Here is a 17,240-nt window from a genome sequence, read left to right on the forward strand (position 1 = left end):
TATATATATATATATATATATAATGGAGTACTACATGGCAATGAGAAAGAATGAAATATGGCCATTTGTAGCAAAGTGGATGGACCTCAAGAGTGTCATGATAAGCAAAATAAGTCAGGCGGAGAAGGACAAACACCATATGTTTGCACTCATAGGTCTAACAGGAGAACAGGAGAAACCTAATGGAGGACCAGGGGGAGGGGAAGAGGGAAAGAGAGTTGGGGAGAGAGAGGGATGCAAAACCTGAGAGACTACTGAATACTGAAAACGAACTGAGGATTGAAGGGGGAGGGGGCGGGGGAGGGGGAAAAGAGGTGGTGGTGATGGAGGAGGGCACTTGTGGGGAAGAGCACTGGGTGTTATATGGAAACCAATTTGACAATAAACTATTTTAAAAAAATAAAATAAAATCTTATGAAACACACAAAAAATAATAAAATAAAAAGATAAAATTCCTATCTGAACATCAATACAGGGTATATAAACTGCTTTATATAGTTTATATATATAAACTTCTGAAAGAAGTTTCAACCTTCACATCTTTATGAACAAAATATTATATTAAAAAAATTTGTTTAATGTTTGTTTATTTTTGAGAGAAAGACAGAGTGTGAGGTAGGAGGGCAGAGAAAGAGGGAGACAGAATCCAAAGCAGGCTCTAGGCTCTGAGCCGTCAGCACAGAGCGTGATGCGGAGCTCAAACTCACGGATGTGAGACATGACCTGAGCCAAAGTTGGTCGCTTAACCAACTGAGTTGCCCAGGAGCCCCTAAAATATTACTTTTCAAAATAAAATTTGTAAGTGTGATTATAGAACTAGAACATATTGTAAAATTTATATTTTATTTTAAACCTGATTAATACAAAATATAAAAGCTGAGCCCGAATACTACATTCAAAATCTAATAATGATGTGTCTTTGAATCTTATACTACTTAGTTCTAAAGGAAACTCTTCTTTTGTAACTCTAAGTACCTACAACATTCATTTTACAACTACTCTAAAATGAATCTTCTTTCACAGATGGAATAAATAGGCTATTTATAAATAAACAAATGTTCAAAATAATTTTTATGTCACACATATATAAAATAAAAAGAACCAATTGTACGCTTAATACATTTTAAGACCATTCAAACAAAAATACAATTATAATGTAATCCCTATAACTATGGAATTTCCTAAAATTAGCAAAGTAGAGAAGTGAAGTTCTCTGGAAGTTCTGAAATAAAACATGTGACCTCAAATCTTCAGTGTTATTACAAATATTAGTTGAGTTCTTTAGACATTGAAAGTCTAGAGCAAGTATGAGGTGTGTTTGTGTGTGTGCATGTATTTGTATGCTATGTTCATGCCATGAATTATCTCTTAAATAGCTGTAGTTTTCCATTATGTTGGGAACTAGTCTATGAGTGAATCAAATAATTTACATAAGTAGGCAAAAAAATTGCAAAAATAAACCACTGTACTTAACAATGACTGTCAAAGCATTTATAATTCAGTCACCATGTCCTGGGGATTACACAGTCATACATATCAAGAAGACCTCACCGAACATTAACAAGATTTTTTTCTCTCTCTAGACTGGATAAATGCTTGGTCTTTTTCTTATAAACCGGTGCATAAAATGTGAACCCTGCAAAAGATGCATTTGCAGAAGAGATGAATTTCAGTAGATCATGACCAGGCAAAGGGAAAAATTTACAGGTGTGAAGGTACATCCAAGGGAATCTCAAGTGTGCCCTGGCCAGTCACAAACATGCCTCCAGTGCCGCCAAGTCAGTCATTTGCCTTGCAGCAACAAGGATATTATACAATGCGCTAAACTGAGGACCCAGAAGCTCTAAAGTTTTATTAAAAATTTATGAGAACTTTGGATACCATCTCTGGGTGTACTAACTACTAGGGCTATAGCAAAGAAGATATTTGAGACTGATTTAAAAAAAACATTATTTGTCTGGAGTTAAGAACTAAGGGAAGGAAAGGAATTCGGCTGAAGATAGCCTGCACTGTGTTTATAATGACAAGACGAAACTCCTCCAGGAGTACAGACTGGTAGTTAAGCTGCAGAAAGGTTATTATTATAAGAAATAACAAGGATACAAAGACAAAATTTTAGATTCCTAAGAAATGGCATTACAGCATCACTTAGTAGTACATGGATGACTAAAGTGAAAGTAAAAGAGTTTCCAAAGTAGGTTTATTTCTATTCTAGGAAAAAAATGTTCCCAGGAAGATATTGAAGCCGAACCTTTATTTACTCTGATTTACTTTAGATTAAGGGACATAGAACTATTAGATGATATTATTTAACAAAAACAATTAAGTTATAATTCACCAAAATGTTCAGGGTAGCCTGATTCAAAATAAACATAATAATAAAAGAAATTTCCTCAGTACTGATAACTGGTTAGAAAATAAAAGGAATAATACAGCATTCACCAAAAATTAACCTAATATAAATTTTTAGTAACTTAACAATTATATATATAGTATTGTTTAGGACCATCCTTAAAAGGAACTATAACAAGCTTATAATAGGAAAATATCAAACCTTTACTGTAAAAGATCTCTGAAATAAATAAAAGTTGTATCAAGTTCATGAATTGGAAGAAATAATATTGGGAAGGTATCATTCTAAAATTATCTTATAGGTTGAGTATAATTCAAATAAAAATCACCAAATTAGTTGACAAGGTGATCCTAAAGGTTACTTGGAATAACAGAAAATTAAAGGCGAAGAACACTAAACAAACCAAAGTGAAATGAAAAGTATAAAGAAATTAGGGTGAAATTTATTTCACTAGATATTTTTAAAAATTATAGTCACAATAATTAAAATTCTGACTCAAAAGGCAACAGATATTGATAAAAACCAAATGGAAGCTGAGAAACCAAGACATTCATCCAGATGAGACATACACTGAAACAGTATCAAGATGAGTTGGATAAAAAATTATTTGATAAATGGTGCTGGGATAATTAGATTATCATTTAAGTGATTTAAAAATATATACATGAAAACTTTACCTTTCAACACGAATCAAAATAAACTAAAGACAGATATGACATAAAAGGTAACATTAAAAAAAAAATTTAAATGTAGGTGTGTCTATTCTTGAAATCCAAGAATGACTTCTAAGCATAAAGGATATAAGAAAATTATAAAGGGAAACACAAGCCAACAAACTTAAAAATAGTTTTCTTTATTTAAAAAAATTTAAATGCAATGAAAATTTGCCACAAATCTAAGATTCTATATAAAGGATAGAATGACTCATACAAACCAACGAATGAAAAGATAAGCTCAAAAACAAGTGCCTATGTGACTTAATTCGTAGAAGAAAACTACCAATACCTAATAAAGTTCTTAAAAACCTCACTACTCTAGTAATTAAAAAACAATAAAGTTAAAATTAAAAAAAAATTCCACCTATGCATTTGTCCAAGTTATGTGAAATGGCAGTTCTCTATTTTGGTTGGGGTGTGGCAGAAAGGCTGCCTTCATTCAGTGCTGGAAGTGTCAATGCTAGAATTTCTCTAAAATGCATCATAGCAAGAACTATTGGAAGCTTTCAACAGTCATTGACCATGAATTTGTTTCATGAAAAATACAGAAATGTGGAGAGATTAATATTGGAAAGATGTTTTTCAGAGAATATATACTGGCAAAAAAAAATGAGGAAAGATTGAGCAACATTTTGAGAATGAGTAAATACAGTAAAATAACATACATAATCCATATGACAATGTTTTGGAGTAAGTTACTGGAGAAAATGCTGATGAAATGTTATAAAAATAGGATCTACAACTCAATAAACAACACAATTTGGAGAAAAGAAATAAGCGTATTAAGTAAGAATAAAAGAGAAGAAAGGAGAGAGAGGAAAATAAGAAAGGAAGAAAGGGGAAGAAGGGAGGGGAGGGGGTGAGAGGAAAGAGAAGAAAAGAGAGAGATAGGGAGAAAGGAGAGGACAAGAATAACAAAACGATGTCTGAGTAGGGAACCACCCAAATGTTCCTAGTGATTATCTTTGTGCTGTGAGATATCCTGTTATTTTTATTTTCTCCGATACATCCATACTTTTGCAAATTCTCCATTGTGACCATATGTTATTTTTATAACCAGGAAAACATGATTATTTTTTAAAAGACTCTTAAGGATAGGAAATCTATCATGCTGTAGCCCTATCAGTCCAAAAAAGAATTGGACCATGAGAATATCTACAAACAGGGAGAGTTAAAATAATGAGAGGTTGGCTATACTCCCAGGATGCCAAACCAATGGGTTAGCTTAATTAATTTGAGGAGTAAAGTTTGTTTTTGCTTCCTGGAGACCCGGCACTGTGGTTGAAATGAAGGCAAAGTCTAATAAGTGCCATATCATCAATATTTCTGAAAATGGTCTAAAGGTTAAGGAGCTATTTCTTTGGTTCTACCTATCCTGACAGGGATGCTGAAATTCTATTGTGGTCCTGCTAAACCTTTGCTGCTACAGGAAAAAGGCCCTCCCCATTTGTCCTGAACACACTCAAAACATGACATACTTTGGTTTTCTTCCTGTCTTTAACTAGTAAATGTGAAACAGTTTCAGTGGGATTACTTTACATCTGTAGAAAATGATCTAAAGAAAATACTCATTTTTCCCAGGGTCAATTTTCAAGCTTAAGGATATTCCAAATTTGTCCTTCTTCACCTACTCATTGTCTTCGGCCTGCTTATTTATACTCCCATTCAAATGTTAAAGGAAAGGAAATTCAGAGTATTTTTCCTGCCCTATTAAAAATCATATTTGAGGAAAGAGGTTAATAAAGATACATCAACTGAAATTGAGAAATTCTGTCTGCAAAAATAAAATTTGTTTTAAAGTTTGGAGAGTGGAGCTTGAATCTAATGAAATACATCCAAGCATCTTGTGTATCATGCTGGATGTAGCCTAGAAAGCAGCTTTAAAAAAGTTAAAAGCTACATTGTTTCCTTTATCTATGCTATTCTTCTTTCTATGATGGGAATTCATAAATAGGAGGTAATTAGAATGCATGAAATCACAGATCACATCTACCAAATGACAAATTCTGGTCACCTTTACGTAATATTTCACCCAGTAAGCCAGTTGAGTTGACAAAACAAAAGGCCTTTCTTCTTTAATAAGTTAAAGAAACAAATAAACTGCTTCATATAAATGCACACCTGTCATTAGGATTAAAAAAAATCAGTGGTGGCTTCTGGGCCAGCCATTTTACAAATATTTTTACTAGTTACCTGTTTTGTGTACCATTAAGCTATAATCAGAACTGTTACTATCTGTTATTAGACTATATTTTAGTTTGTCCTAGGCCAAATGACAGGTTTTTAACTCTTACAAAACCCACAATAATGTTCAGCATTTACCAATCTCAAGGAGCATGGTCCTATTTTTAAATCTAAACCTATTTTAACTTCTGTCATTTGAATACAATTTACATCGAGTTGCTTGCTACTTTACAAAATACTATCACATTTCACATAAGTAACTCTGAGTTAGAAGGATCTAAGAAAGAGTTCCCTAAGCCTAGATCTGCAGCTGACCTCTGCTTTTCTATAGCCTTAGAGTTGACGTTTAGAAGGATGTGATATTAGAGCTGATATTTCCTTGAGTTCCTAATTTTTAAATTTCACATTCAAAAGAAATGGCAGTGGCCTTTGCACAGGTCATTTCTTTTGACAGAACGGAAATGGGAAGAGACTCATAAATATTTTTGAAACCTCCCCAGTATGGCACACCGTGACATGTGATCAATGGATCCTCATGCTTTGATATGTTACAGCGGAACTTTCAGAAATGACTTACTGGGTTGTACATCTGATTGAACAACTGCTCAGCTTGCTACATTGCAAAGTTGGGGAGGCATTGAAGCACAGACAGGGAAAGAAGGAAAGATCCAGAAAAACAGCATTAGCTCAACAAATCCAGTGCATTTGCACAAACTGGTCATTAAAAAAGAAGAAATTTCAGTTTCTAAACATTCCACAGTGAAAGTGAGAGGCTCTAGGGAAATAGAAATGTTGACTTTGGCTCCTAAAAAAGAATAGCTGGAATAAGAAATTTAAGGTTTGTGTTACTTTCCCTTTCTCAAATTAAATAACCCATGAAATAAAGAAAGCTGTCCACTTTTGATGATACATGAAGTGCTGGCTTCTAGCAATGAATCAGAAGAAGTACTTTTGGCCAAGCCTGCAATTTATTACCTGAACTTCAAAGATGGTAATAATAAAAGATTAATTAAATCTTATCATTGAATTTATAGCTCTTCTTTTATATTAACACAAGCCTAAAGTTTCTATTCAGTCTAACTTTAGGAAAATATGGATCAGCAAACAGCAGGTTAGCAATAGCAAACATCAGTAAGCAAGACATTACAGGATTAACAGTGAATGGGAGAAGAAAAATATTAAGTCAGCAGGAAGAATAAGGGAACCAGTATACAGTATTATCCATTGCCCATTACCGACTTCTACTGTTAGTTCATAATTAATAAAAAATGTAATTTTTAGTGACTATCATATTATGTTCCAAGTACTTCAGAATTTATAATGCTCTCCAGTCTTTTTTGTGTAGAAAATTTAAATTTTGGTGTATTTAAATGTACTGAATATTATTTTAACTATCACTCCCAGGTTCTATTTCTTAAATACCTGCATCATTAACTTGTGGCTCAATGTCAAGGTGTAGAAGATGAAATATTTTAAGAAACTTCACTATGCTTTAAGCTGAGACATGTATGTGACTTTGAAGAGCCTGAATTTTTTTATTTGTTCAACTTTGATAAAGTAAATGGTAATTTTACCCTGGTTAAAAAAAATGCTTTTCTCAAAGATGATACTAATTGGAAAATTACCAAATACCACAAATTATAACATTTTGAATCATTCTTAATTGATTTCTAGACATGTAAGGTAAACTTACTTCTACATATTGAACACCATATACTCTTGAAAGACAAAATTATCTACATGCCACTAATCAGGTTCTTCTCAACCCCTGGGTATCTATTTAAGATTAATGAATGCACTGATTTGTAAAGCATGCTCATAACTAGTTGTTGTACATTATGTGATAGTATCATCTTATCAGCCTCACAAAAACAGTAAAACTTTCCTCATACATGAATATTTGATATTATTGTCTTTGAGAGGTAAGATGCAATGTGTAAGGACTAGTTCCTTTTCTGCCTATAACCATTTTTCATTATGAAGTATTTGGAGACTCAAATTAACAGTATAGTAAAGGATTAAAAGTAACTATGTATGTGAATGTTCTCCATGAACTTTTATATAAAAACTCACCTTACCAATATCAAGAATTGTTCATTAGATAAAACCTAAATTTAAAACACAATTTGGATCCCACTATAATTGGCAAACAAGGTTTCTGTTCAGCTAAATACATCTATGATGTTACGTACATTTTATGGCAAAAATACCTGGACGCTCACAAATCTTGAGCAAAATTCCACTAGGAATTTATGGTTTTTTATGACATAATAAAACTATTATGTTTTCAGCTTTCATTTAGTAACCCTTTATATTTTATTCACAAGTCACATACCCATTTATTTAAAAGGAGGCCCAGACACTCCTTAAGCTTTTATAGCTGCTTATTTTTCCATGAGTAAATGATGTGTTTATATGTATATTCACATACTGTTGGCTTATATTTTCAAATATTTCATGTAGATCTCAATTCTTTTCAAGGTGATGGGCACTTGAGGTTTTTATGGAACTATTTATTAGCAGAAATTAAAGACTACTAGGAAAAGTATTTTAAACTTTAGAATTTAGTTGATGCTAGAGAGCCAAAAATAACAAAATAGCATCTGTAGGTTAGGTATGAAAATATTTAAATTATAATTACCTTATTTAATCTCACTGTACTAAGCATTTAGGAGATAGTATAGGCAAACATTACTTATATACTTAGAAACACATTATCTTTCCAAAAATTAATTAGGTCTTTTACAGCAAGACAACCATATTTGTTACTTTAATCCTGGTGCTGTGACAGACTGTTAAAATATTTGCAGAAATAATGCTAAAATGTTTATAGGATTTGCTCTATGAACTTCAGCACACAACGTCTACCTGAGAGTTTAAGGAAAACCATATGCTGTGATACTTTGGGCAGATCAGAGCTACCTGGAAAAAAACTAAACTGAAATGCATTCATGTTCTCTTATTAAACTAGTCAAGTCATATACATGGAAAGTGTAAGTATCAATATGTGAACCTCTTCCTTTTAATTACTAGAGGGTTTCAAAGTCCATAGGGGACTTACACTAAAAGGGAGCATGTTGAGTATATATCTGCAGAATTAATATATGCAGTGGCCTCATCTCCACAACGGCTACAAAGAGTTGATGAAGGTATCTTTCATGGCCAGGTCTAATTGAGGTCCTCTTTCTTCAGAACTCAGCACAATGCAACTGAGGTAAGCTAATGCAAAGTGAATTAATGAAGTTCTCTCTCAGGTGAAGCCTGCCTTGTGATCACAAAACTGTTCATTAAATAAAAGTACCTTTCATGGGTTCATTTCTTGATATGTAAATGCACATATAACATATTACAGAACACATTCCTTATATGTGTCAAGAATGTATTATCATACACCCAATGCATAAATAGACAACTCAATTGCTACTTAAGTATCCTCAAATGGGCAATTAAAATTCTTGTGTTTATTGTTCAAGATTCCTGCTTAACCAAAAACTGATTGAAAAAAGAGTTGAGTGGATTGGAAAGCAGATTTTGCAATATAGAGATTTTCTTGCTGTTTTGCTATAGAGGGCTTTGATCTCTAAATTTATCTATGGTAAGGTGACTCTACTGGTGTGAAATTTCTTAGGACAACTACCTAAAATTCTGCGGTAAACTGAACATTTCAGTTATGTATTGCATCATACAAAATAGTATATTCAATTTTTAAATAATCAGAATAACTTCTCCACAGATATATGATGCTTTAACATCTGTATCATCCACATCATATGTTTTATAACTTTAGCAAATAAATCCCCATTACAGTGTGCTATACATAACATATAGTCAAATTTTATTATATGCTTTGTTTATTCAGATTCTTATCACCTCTTCTGAATAAGTGTATAAGCTGTTAAAGGGAAACAAAATGCTTAAACTCATAAAGTTATGAGTTTTATGTGAACAATGAGTGCAGACATACCAAACAACACAGGAAAAAAGTCAAAGGAACGATGCATGACTGGAAATGTACTTCACAAAATGTCCAGTTCAGAGAAAACATGTTAATGCTACAATGTAAAGAACCTGTTTTCTTTTCCAAAATCTTCTACATTCAACAAGCTTTCTAAGACATTAAGGTCATTTTTGTTAAGTATAAATAGTCATCCCACAGATAGTCTAGGGACTTTGACTATTTGGGCAGATTTTTAGAAATTTAATATTGTCAAATAAACTTTTACAAAGTTCCAATACAATAATTCACTTACTTCTGAAAGTAGTAAAGTTTATCAATATAAATGGGGCCTCTGGATTCTTTTATTTGTTACAAACATTTCCATTTATCTTTTTTAAAGCTGAGATTTACCCAGAAAGTAACAGCTTGTTTTAATAATATTTTCTTATGTCCATTACTATTTTTATCTATTTTTTTTTGTTTTTCTCAGACAGGAAACCCAAGATATTTTTTTAGGTTCACTAACCAATTTGATGCAGACTTCTTAAGAGTGCCTAATTCTCTTATCAGCAGACAGCAAAAGATAGGGGGTTTGTTTCTCTGCAAAATATCTCTTCCTTTTCCATTTTATAAATTCATTGTAATATAAGCGGGTTTTTTTCTTGGACTTCACTTACCTTTTTTAACTGTGCTTCCAATTTGCTACATTCTTCTTTCTTTTGTTCAATGGCTATTTCTAGAGATTTTAATTTGGAGTCCCTTTTCAGCCCTGCTGAGGCTAATGAAGATGCATGTTCCTTGAGGTCAATTAAACTAGACTGAAAGGAAAGAACACTAGTGAGTAAAACACTGCAATTTCTACAAGTCTTCAATTTGAATACATTGATTCTATGCATAGCAATAAAGTATCCATTTGACAGAAAGGGTAAATATAGTCTTACTAAGGTAACAATAGCTGGCTCTGGCCAGGAAATTAAAATTGGCCAACTTACAGAACCGAACAGATCTAATTGCAATAGAATCAAATGTGACCAAATGGTGTGGTCAGTAAATGCATGTTTCACATCTCAAAGTCATGCTAATGATGTAAGTCCCAAGGTGGTCTTTACATTTCACGGCAAAACAGACACCCTGAACCTTCCACTTACGTTTATTGCTGTCTAGTCGTGCAGACTCTAAGACAAATGTGAAAGAAAATGCTGACTTTAATGCTTTCCCCTCCATCAAAGGACAAATCAAGTATAAAAGAAGAACCCTGTTTAGTTTTTATCAAATTCCATTTCTTTAACAGAACAATAATCAATGGTTTTAAAGTATTTTCTGTAGAATCAAAGATAACATTATTTTAAAATTTAGGGCATATTTTATGTCTCAGTCCTTTGTAAGTCCAAATTCAACAAATATAATGAAACCCCAACTCAGACATAGCTTTACAAGTTGCTCCACTCATCAGTCATGCCCAGAAACCAAAAGCTCTCCTGGACACTCTGAATTCTAAAAAGTAAGGAAGTAAATACTTGCATATGTCATGGAATATAACTCAGCTGAGCTACAAAGGCAGTATCTATCACCAAGCGTGAGCACAGCTGGCAAAATCTAACTATGTGACTAAAATATTCGGGTTTTATCCCACATCAGGCCTTATGTGTTTCCTTTATGGCCATTTGCAGCACCTAGAAAGACATTAAGCACACAGGGGCCATTTAGTAAATGACATAACCTCATCTTTTGTATTAGAGCTGCTTCCTGGACCTTGGAATAACCTTGTTAATAAAGATACCACCACCATCACTCAGCAAACAACGTTACTCCTAACATCCTTCAGAAGAACAGGTTAGCTACTCTCATCTTTTGGTCAAGTAACTAAGGCTCACATGAACTGAGTGCCTTTTGCAAGGTGTGTGCTCCATTAAAGGAAGATAGAGGTCTCAAACCCAGAATTCTGGCTCCAGCTTCAATGCTCTTTATCATACCACTCCCACAGAAATAATGAAGGACTTTGCAATCCAGGCATTTTGCTATGGTGAAGGTAATTATCACTCCAACTAAATTATAAGCTGACAACAATTATATGTTGTTTTTCTTTATACATTTTAAATTTCTAGGTCTGATAGCTTTATGTTTCAACTTGGCTAGGCTATAGTCCCCAGTTATTCAATCAAACACTAATCTAGGTGTTGCTTTGGAGGTACTTTATAGATGGGACTGACACTTACCATCAGTTGACTTTAAGTAAAGGATATTATTTTCCAAATCTGGGTGTGCCTGACTCTACTGGTTGAAAGGCCTTAAGAGCAGGACTGAGAATTCCCCGAGAAGGAAGAAATCCACCTGTGGACTGCTTACCCAGTTTCTGTCTGGAGTGTTTCTAGCCTGCCCTTTCTGATGGGCTGCCTGTGAATTCAGACTTGCCCCCATAACAACATAAGCCAATTTCTTGCAATAAATTTCTTAATATGGTTACATTATTTAATACAGTTGTTTTTCTGGTGGACCCTCAACTGACACACCCATCCCAGTGGCAAGCACATTACTATACAGGAAAAATAAATGTGTGCTGAAATGCCTGTCTGAAATCATACAGTGTAGGCATTGTTTACAAATTTATTTTCATTTAAAGCTATGTTCCACCATGTCATCAAGATCTCTTTTCAATTACACACACACACACACACACACACACACACACACACACTGATTTCAAGGTGCAAACCCATGAATAACACTTGCAATCAGCTATTCAAATTGCAAATGGGGTGAAAGCTTCTGTGCCTTGTCTCATACTAACTACAGTCTTTACAGATCCCCCAAGATAGATTTAGCAGTGAAATAGTAGGAATAGTAGGATTTATACTCTTTATTTTTATATCAAAGAAATAATCTCTCTGTAAAACAAAACAAAAACAAAAAAACCTAGTGTACTTATCTTAGGGAAAATGAATTTTGTTTCTATTACACATCAATTCTTCCCCGCTTGGATTCCTCATTGAGACAGTACTTTAATTTGTATAGAATTATCAAAACTCAAGGGCTGAGGTAATAATGTGGGGCTGGAAAATGGACACCTGTGCAGTGATATAGTCCAATAGGGAGAAAGGATCTGTAATAGCCCTAAAGGAGATGGACATTTCCTATGGACAAAAATAAGTATAAAGGGGCAATTGTGGACAATGGCATATATCTCAGAGTTTTGGAGACTGGACAAAATTCCATGCATGGCTGCTTCTCAAACTTCTCCATCAAAGTATCCCTAACTAAAGGAGTTACAGGTATCCCTCCAAGCATAGGGAGTATAGCCCAATGCATTCTCTCCATAACCCCCAAGCAAGAAATTTCTTTAAAGTATATTGTTTTACTTTTAAAATGCAGCTAAGATTTTTATTCTGTATCCATGTTTTCTCTAGTATGAAAACATTATTTTAAATTATTTACCATAATGTAAAATTGATATTCCAGAAGAGTAGCCACATTCAACCTATACTTTGTGTCCAGCATGGTACCATATCTCCTAACCTGGAGGTACTGAGTGATCCTTTTGAGAAGCACAGATGAATGTAGAGTACCCAGCACAAAGATTAGCATATAAAAGACCCTTAATAAAGTGGAGATGTTATTATTATTATTGACATTGTCATTACCCCAAGCAAAAGATTCTGGGACACTGAAAATATATAGAATAAGCCACACAAATGTGGTTAAGATAACAAGAAAATTTTCAAGGAGCTACACTGTACACACAGCAGAGAAGAAAAACATAGGGCATCCTGCTGAAGGGAGTTACAGTAAATACTTTCCTTTGAACTCAGGCAGTTTTGCAAAGGAAAGGTAACTATGTCCTCAGAGTCTTCACACAGCCCCTCAAACTCTGTAGTCTCTTGAAGCTACCATGAATAGGACTATTGGCATAGTTCGTTTGTTTTTCCAGACTCACCTCTTTTTCAGTCAATTCAGCTTGTAAAGCATTGACCTTCTCTTTCAGGTCTTTGTTCTCTTTTCGGAAAGATTCTATCTCTTCTAGTCTTTCTCGATCATCTCTCTCCCTCTGTTCTTTCAAACGTTCAATTATTCTCTCCTTTGAGGCAATTGTTAAAAAAGAGGAAGTGAGAAAACATCAGTGTGTGTGCCAAGGCATGCTACAAAAGGAAATGGGAAGCAATAAATGTAAGAAATGTTCTATATGATCAAAACATGCAAGATAGTCTAAATAGGGTTTGTTACGCACATGTAACAGCATTTGGAAAAGACAATCAATATGGCTTTTGGCTTACTAATAAAAGTTAGCATCACAGAGTTGCAAGGGACTTTTTAATGTTCAAGCTCTGAGGTTGTTTTGGTTCATGGCAGTACTTGAAAAACTCTAAAAGCAGTTCCAGAAGATGGAGGTTTAGGCACCATGACTTTACTAGACTTACTAAAGCCTTCGATGGAGAGTGGAAAAAGCAGAACTAACCTGTTGGTTCAACCTTCTTTGCTGGGCTTTCCCATATGATAACAAAGAAACTTCCTTGGTTTCTGAAGACTCTTCTCTGGCTAGAAAGGAGATCTGAGTGGGGCAAGATATAGGCCCTCTAGGGTCTGATCTAGGTCTGAACTCACACTGAGAACCTGAGACAAAATAATGAGCTCATTGTATAAGTGATTTTATAATGTTCCTGGAGATGTTCATTTTCTTCCGTATTTTTTCAATGGCTTATTGGCAATCAGTAGAGACTCCCAAAATATTAGTTGAATTTGACAAAGTTTAAACAGCAGCTTCCCTTTACTGAAAGCTAGGGACTGTGAAGTGTCCTTCTCCACCTAGACATCATCACAACTGTGGGGTCTGAACCAGTGCTACTAGTAACAGTGTAGTAGTGAGAAACCCAGACCAAGGACCGGCTAATTCATCCAAGGTGACCCAGCACATAAACAGAAGGCACACCCTAGAATTCAGGACTCTCTGAGTCTCAGCCATGTCTATAAGGCCACACTGCCACAAACATATGCATGGTGCCACTTAAGGAGATCTGAGCACCTTGCCACTCTTGACTTATATACTGAAATGAAAACACTACTCTGGTAGACATGTATTCCAAAAATATGGAGACTTACCAATATCAGAATAAGAGCCTTCTTCTTTTTAAGTAAAATTCTATTTGGGTAAGATTGAGTTAGTTTCTGAAATCTGCTTCATATTACCCAACACATATCTGAACTCCCTTTTGGATGACAATTCTTTTTTTTTTTCTTTTAATTTTCAACTTAGATAACATACAGTGTAGTGTCTTTAGAGGTAGAACCAAGTATTAATCTCTTAATATAACACCCAATGTTCATCCCTAAAAGAACCCTCCTTATTGCAATTCACCAATTTAACCTCTTCCCCCACCCACTCCTCGTCCAGCAACCCTCAGTGTGTTCTCTGCATTTAAGAGTCTCTTATGGTTTGCTCCCTCTCTGTTTTTATTTTATTTTTCCTTCCCTTCCCCATGTTCATCTGTTGAGTTTCTCAAATTCCACATGATTGAAATCATATGATATCTGTCTTTCTCTGACTTATTTAACTTAGCATGATACAGTCTAGTTCTAACCACATTGGTGCAAATGGCAAGATTTCATTCTTTTCATTGCCAAGTAGTATTCCATTGTGTGTGTTTGTGTGTGTGTGTGTGTGTATATATATGTATATATATACACATATACACACTATACATATATGCATATACATGTATCTATATATACATACACACACTCACACACACCGCATCTTCTTTATTGATTCATCAGTCAATGGACATTTGAAGTCTTTCCATACTTTGGCTATGGGTGATAGAGCTGCTATCATTGGGTGATCATATGGCCCTTTGAATCATCATATTTGTATCCTTTGGATAAACTCTTAATAGTGCAATTACTGGGTCATAGGGTAGTTGTATTTTTAATTTTTTGAGGAAACGCCATACTGTTTTCCAGAGTGGCTGGACCAGTTTGCATTCCTGCAACAGTGCAAAAGTGTTCCCCCTCTTCTGCATCATTGCCAATATCTGTTGTTTCCTGAGTTGCTAATTTTAGCCATTCTGACAGGTGTGAGGTGGTATCTCATTGTGCTTTTGATTTGTATTTCCCACTTAAAAGCGAATGATGTTGAGCATCTTTTCATGTGTCTGTCAGCCATTGATGTCTTTTTCAGAAAAGCATCTATTCATGTCTTCTGCCCATTTCTTCACTGGATTATTTGTTTTTTGGGGTGAGTTTGGTAGTTACTTATAGATTTTTAGATGCTAACTCTTTATCCAATATGTCATTTGCAAATATCTTCTCCCATTCCATCAGTGGCTTTTAGTTTTGTTTTCTTTGTTGTGCATACTTTTTCTTGATGAGGTCCCAATAGTTCATTTTTGTTTTTAATTCCCTTACCTCCAGAGACATGATAAGTAAGAAGTTGCTGTAGCTGAAGTCAAAGAGGTTGCTGCCTATTTTCTCCTGAAGGATTTTGATTACTTCCTGTATTATATTTAGGTCTTTCATACATTTTGAAATTACTTTTGTGTATGGTGTAAGAAAGTGGTCCAGGCTCATTCTCACGCATGTCACTGGCCAGTTTTCCCAGAACCATTTCCTTAAAAGACTTTTTTTTCATTGGATACTCTTTCCTGTTTGTCAAAGATTAATTGGCCATATATTTGTGGGTCCATTTCTGGGTTCTCTATTTTATTCCATTGATCTATTATCTGTTTTGGTGCCAGTACCATACCACCTTGATGATTACAGCTTTGTAACACAGCTTAAAGTCCGGAATTGTGATGTCTTCAGCTTTGGTTTTCTTTTTCAACATTACTATGGCTATTTGGAGTCTTTTGAGGTTCAATACAAATTTTGGGATTGTTTGCTGTAGTTGTGTGAAGAATGCTAATGTTATTTTGATAAAGATTACACTGAATGTATAGACTGCTTTCGGTAGTATGGACATTTTAACATTATTTGTTCTTTCAATATATGAGCATGGAATACTTTTCCATTTCTTTGTGTTTTCTTCAATTTCTTTCAAAAACTTTCTATAGTTTTCAGCATACAGATCTTTTATGTCTTTGGTTAGATTTATTCCTAGGTATTTTGTGGTTTTTGGTACAATTTTAAATGGGATTGATTCTTTGGTATCACTTTCTACTGATTCATTATTGGTGTACAGAAATGCAGCCAATTTCTGTACATTGACTTAATATCCTACCACTTTGCCGAATTCATGAATCAATTCTAGCAGTTTTTTGGTAGAGTCGTTCGGATTTTCCATGTAATGTGTCATGTCATCTGTGAAAAGTGGAAGTTTGATTTCTTCCTTGCCAATTTGGATGCCTTTTATTTCATTTTGTTGTCTGACTACTAAGGCTAGGACTTCCAGTACTATGTTGAACAACAGTAGCGAGACTGAACATCCCTGTCATCTTCCTGATCTTAGGGAAAAAGCTCTCAGTTTTTCCCCATTGAAGATGATATTAGCCGTGGGCCTTTCGTATATAGCCTTTATGAAGTTGAGGAATATTCCTTCTATGCCTACTTTCTTGAGGGTTTTTAATCAAGAAAGAAAATTGAATCAGTTACCAAAAATCTCCCAACAAGAGGCATCACAATCCCAGACTTTAGCCTCTACTACAAAGCTGTCATCATCAAGACAGTATGGTATTGGCACAAAAACAGACACATGGACCAATGGAATAGAATAGAGAACCCAGAACTGGGCCCACAAATGTACAGCCAACTAATTTTTGACAAAGCAGGAAAGAGTATCCAATGGAAAAAAGACTGCCTCTTTAGCAGGTGGTGCTGGGACAACTGGACAGCAACATGTAGAAGAATGAAACTAGACCACTTGCTTACACCATACACAAAAATTAACTCAAAATGGCTGAAGGACCTGAATGTGAGACAGGAAACCATCAAAACCCTCGAGGAGAAAGTAGGAAACAACCTCTTTGACCTCAACCACAGCAATTTCCTACCTGACACATCCCCAAAGGCAAGGGAAATGAAAGCAAAACTAAACTCATGGGACCTCATCATGACAAAAAGCTTC

The 17,240-nt window shown here is 34.6% G+C and overlaps 1 protein-coding gene across 1 annotated transcript in view; it reads right to left on the reverse strand.

Annotated features, from left to right (window-relative positions):
• Nucleotides 1–17,240, reverse strand: part of ERC2 (ELKS/RAB6-interacting/CAST family member 2) — a 916,748-nt gene that overhangs the window by 461,455 nt on the left and 438,053 nt on the right. The window contains exons 9-10 of the mRNA XM_029918083.1: nt 13,122–13,262; nt 9,868–10,008 (exon numbers count right to left, since the gene is read on the reverse strand). Coding sequence (XP_029773943.1) covers nt 9,868–10,008; nt 13,122–13,262 — 282 coding nt within the window. The remainder of the gene's footprint in view (nt 1–9,867; nt 10,009–13,121; nt 13,263–17,240) is intronic.

The sequence above is a fragment of the Suricata suricatta genome, chromosome 12 (genome assembly GCF_006229205.1).
Source record: "Suricata suricatta isolate VVHF042 chromosome 12, meerkat_22Aug2017_6uvM2_HiC, whole genome shotgun sequence".
Lineage (NCBI taxonomy): Eukaryota > Metazoa > Chordata > Mammalia > Carnivora > Herpestidae > Suricata > Suricata suricatta.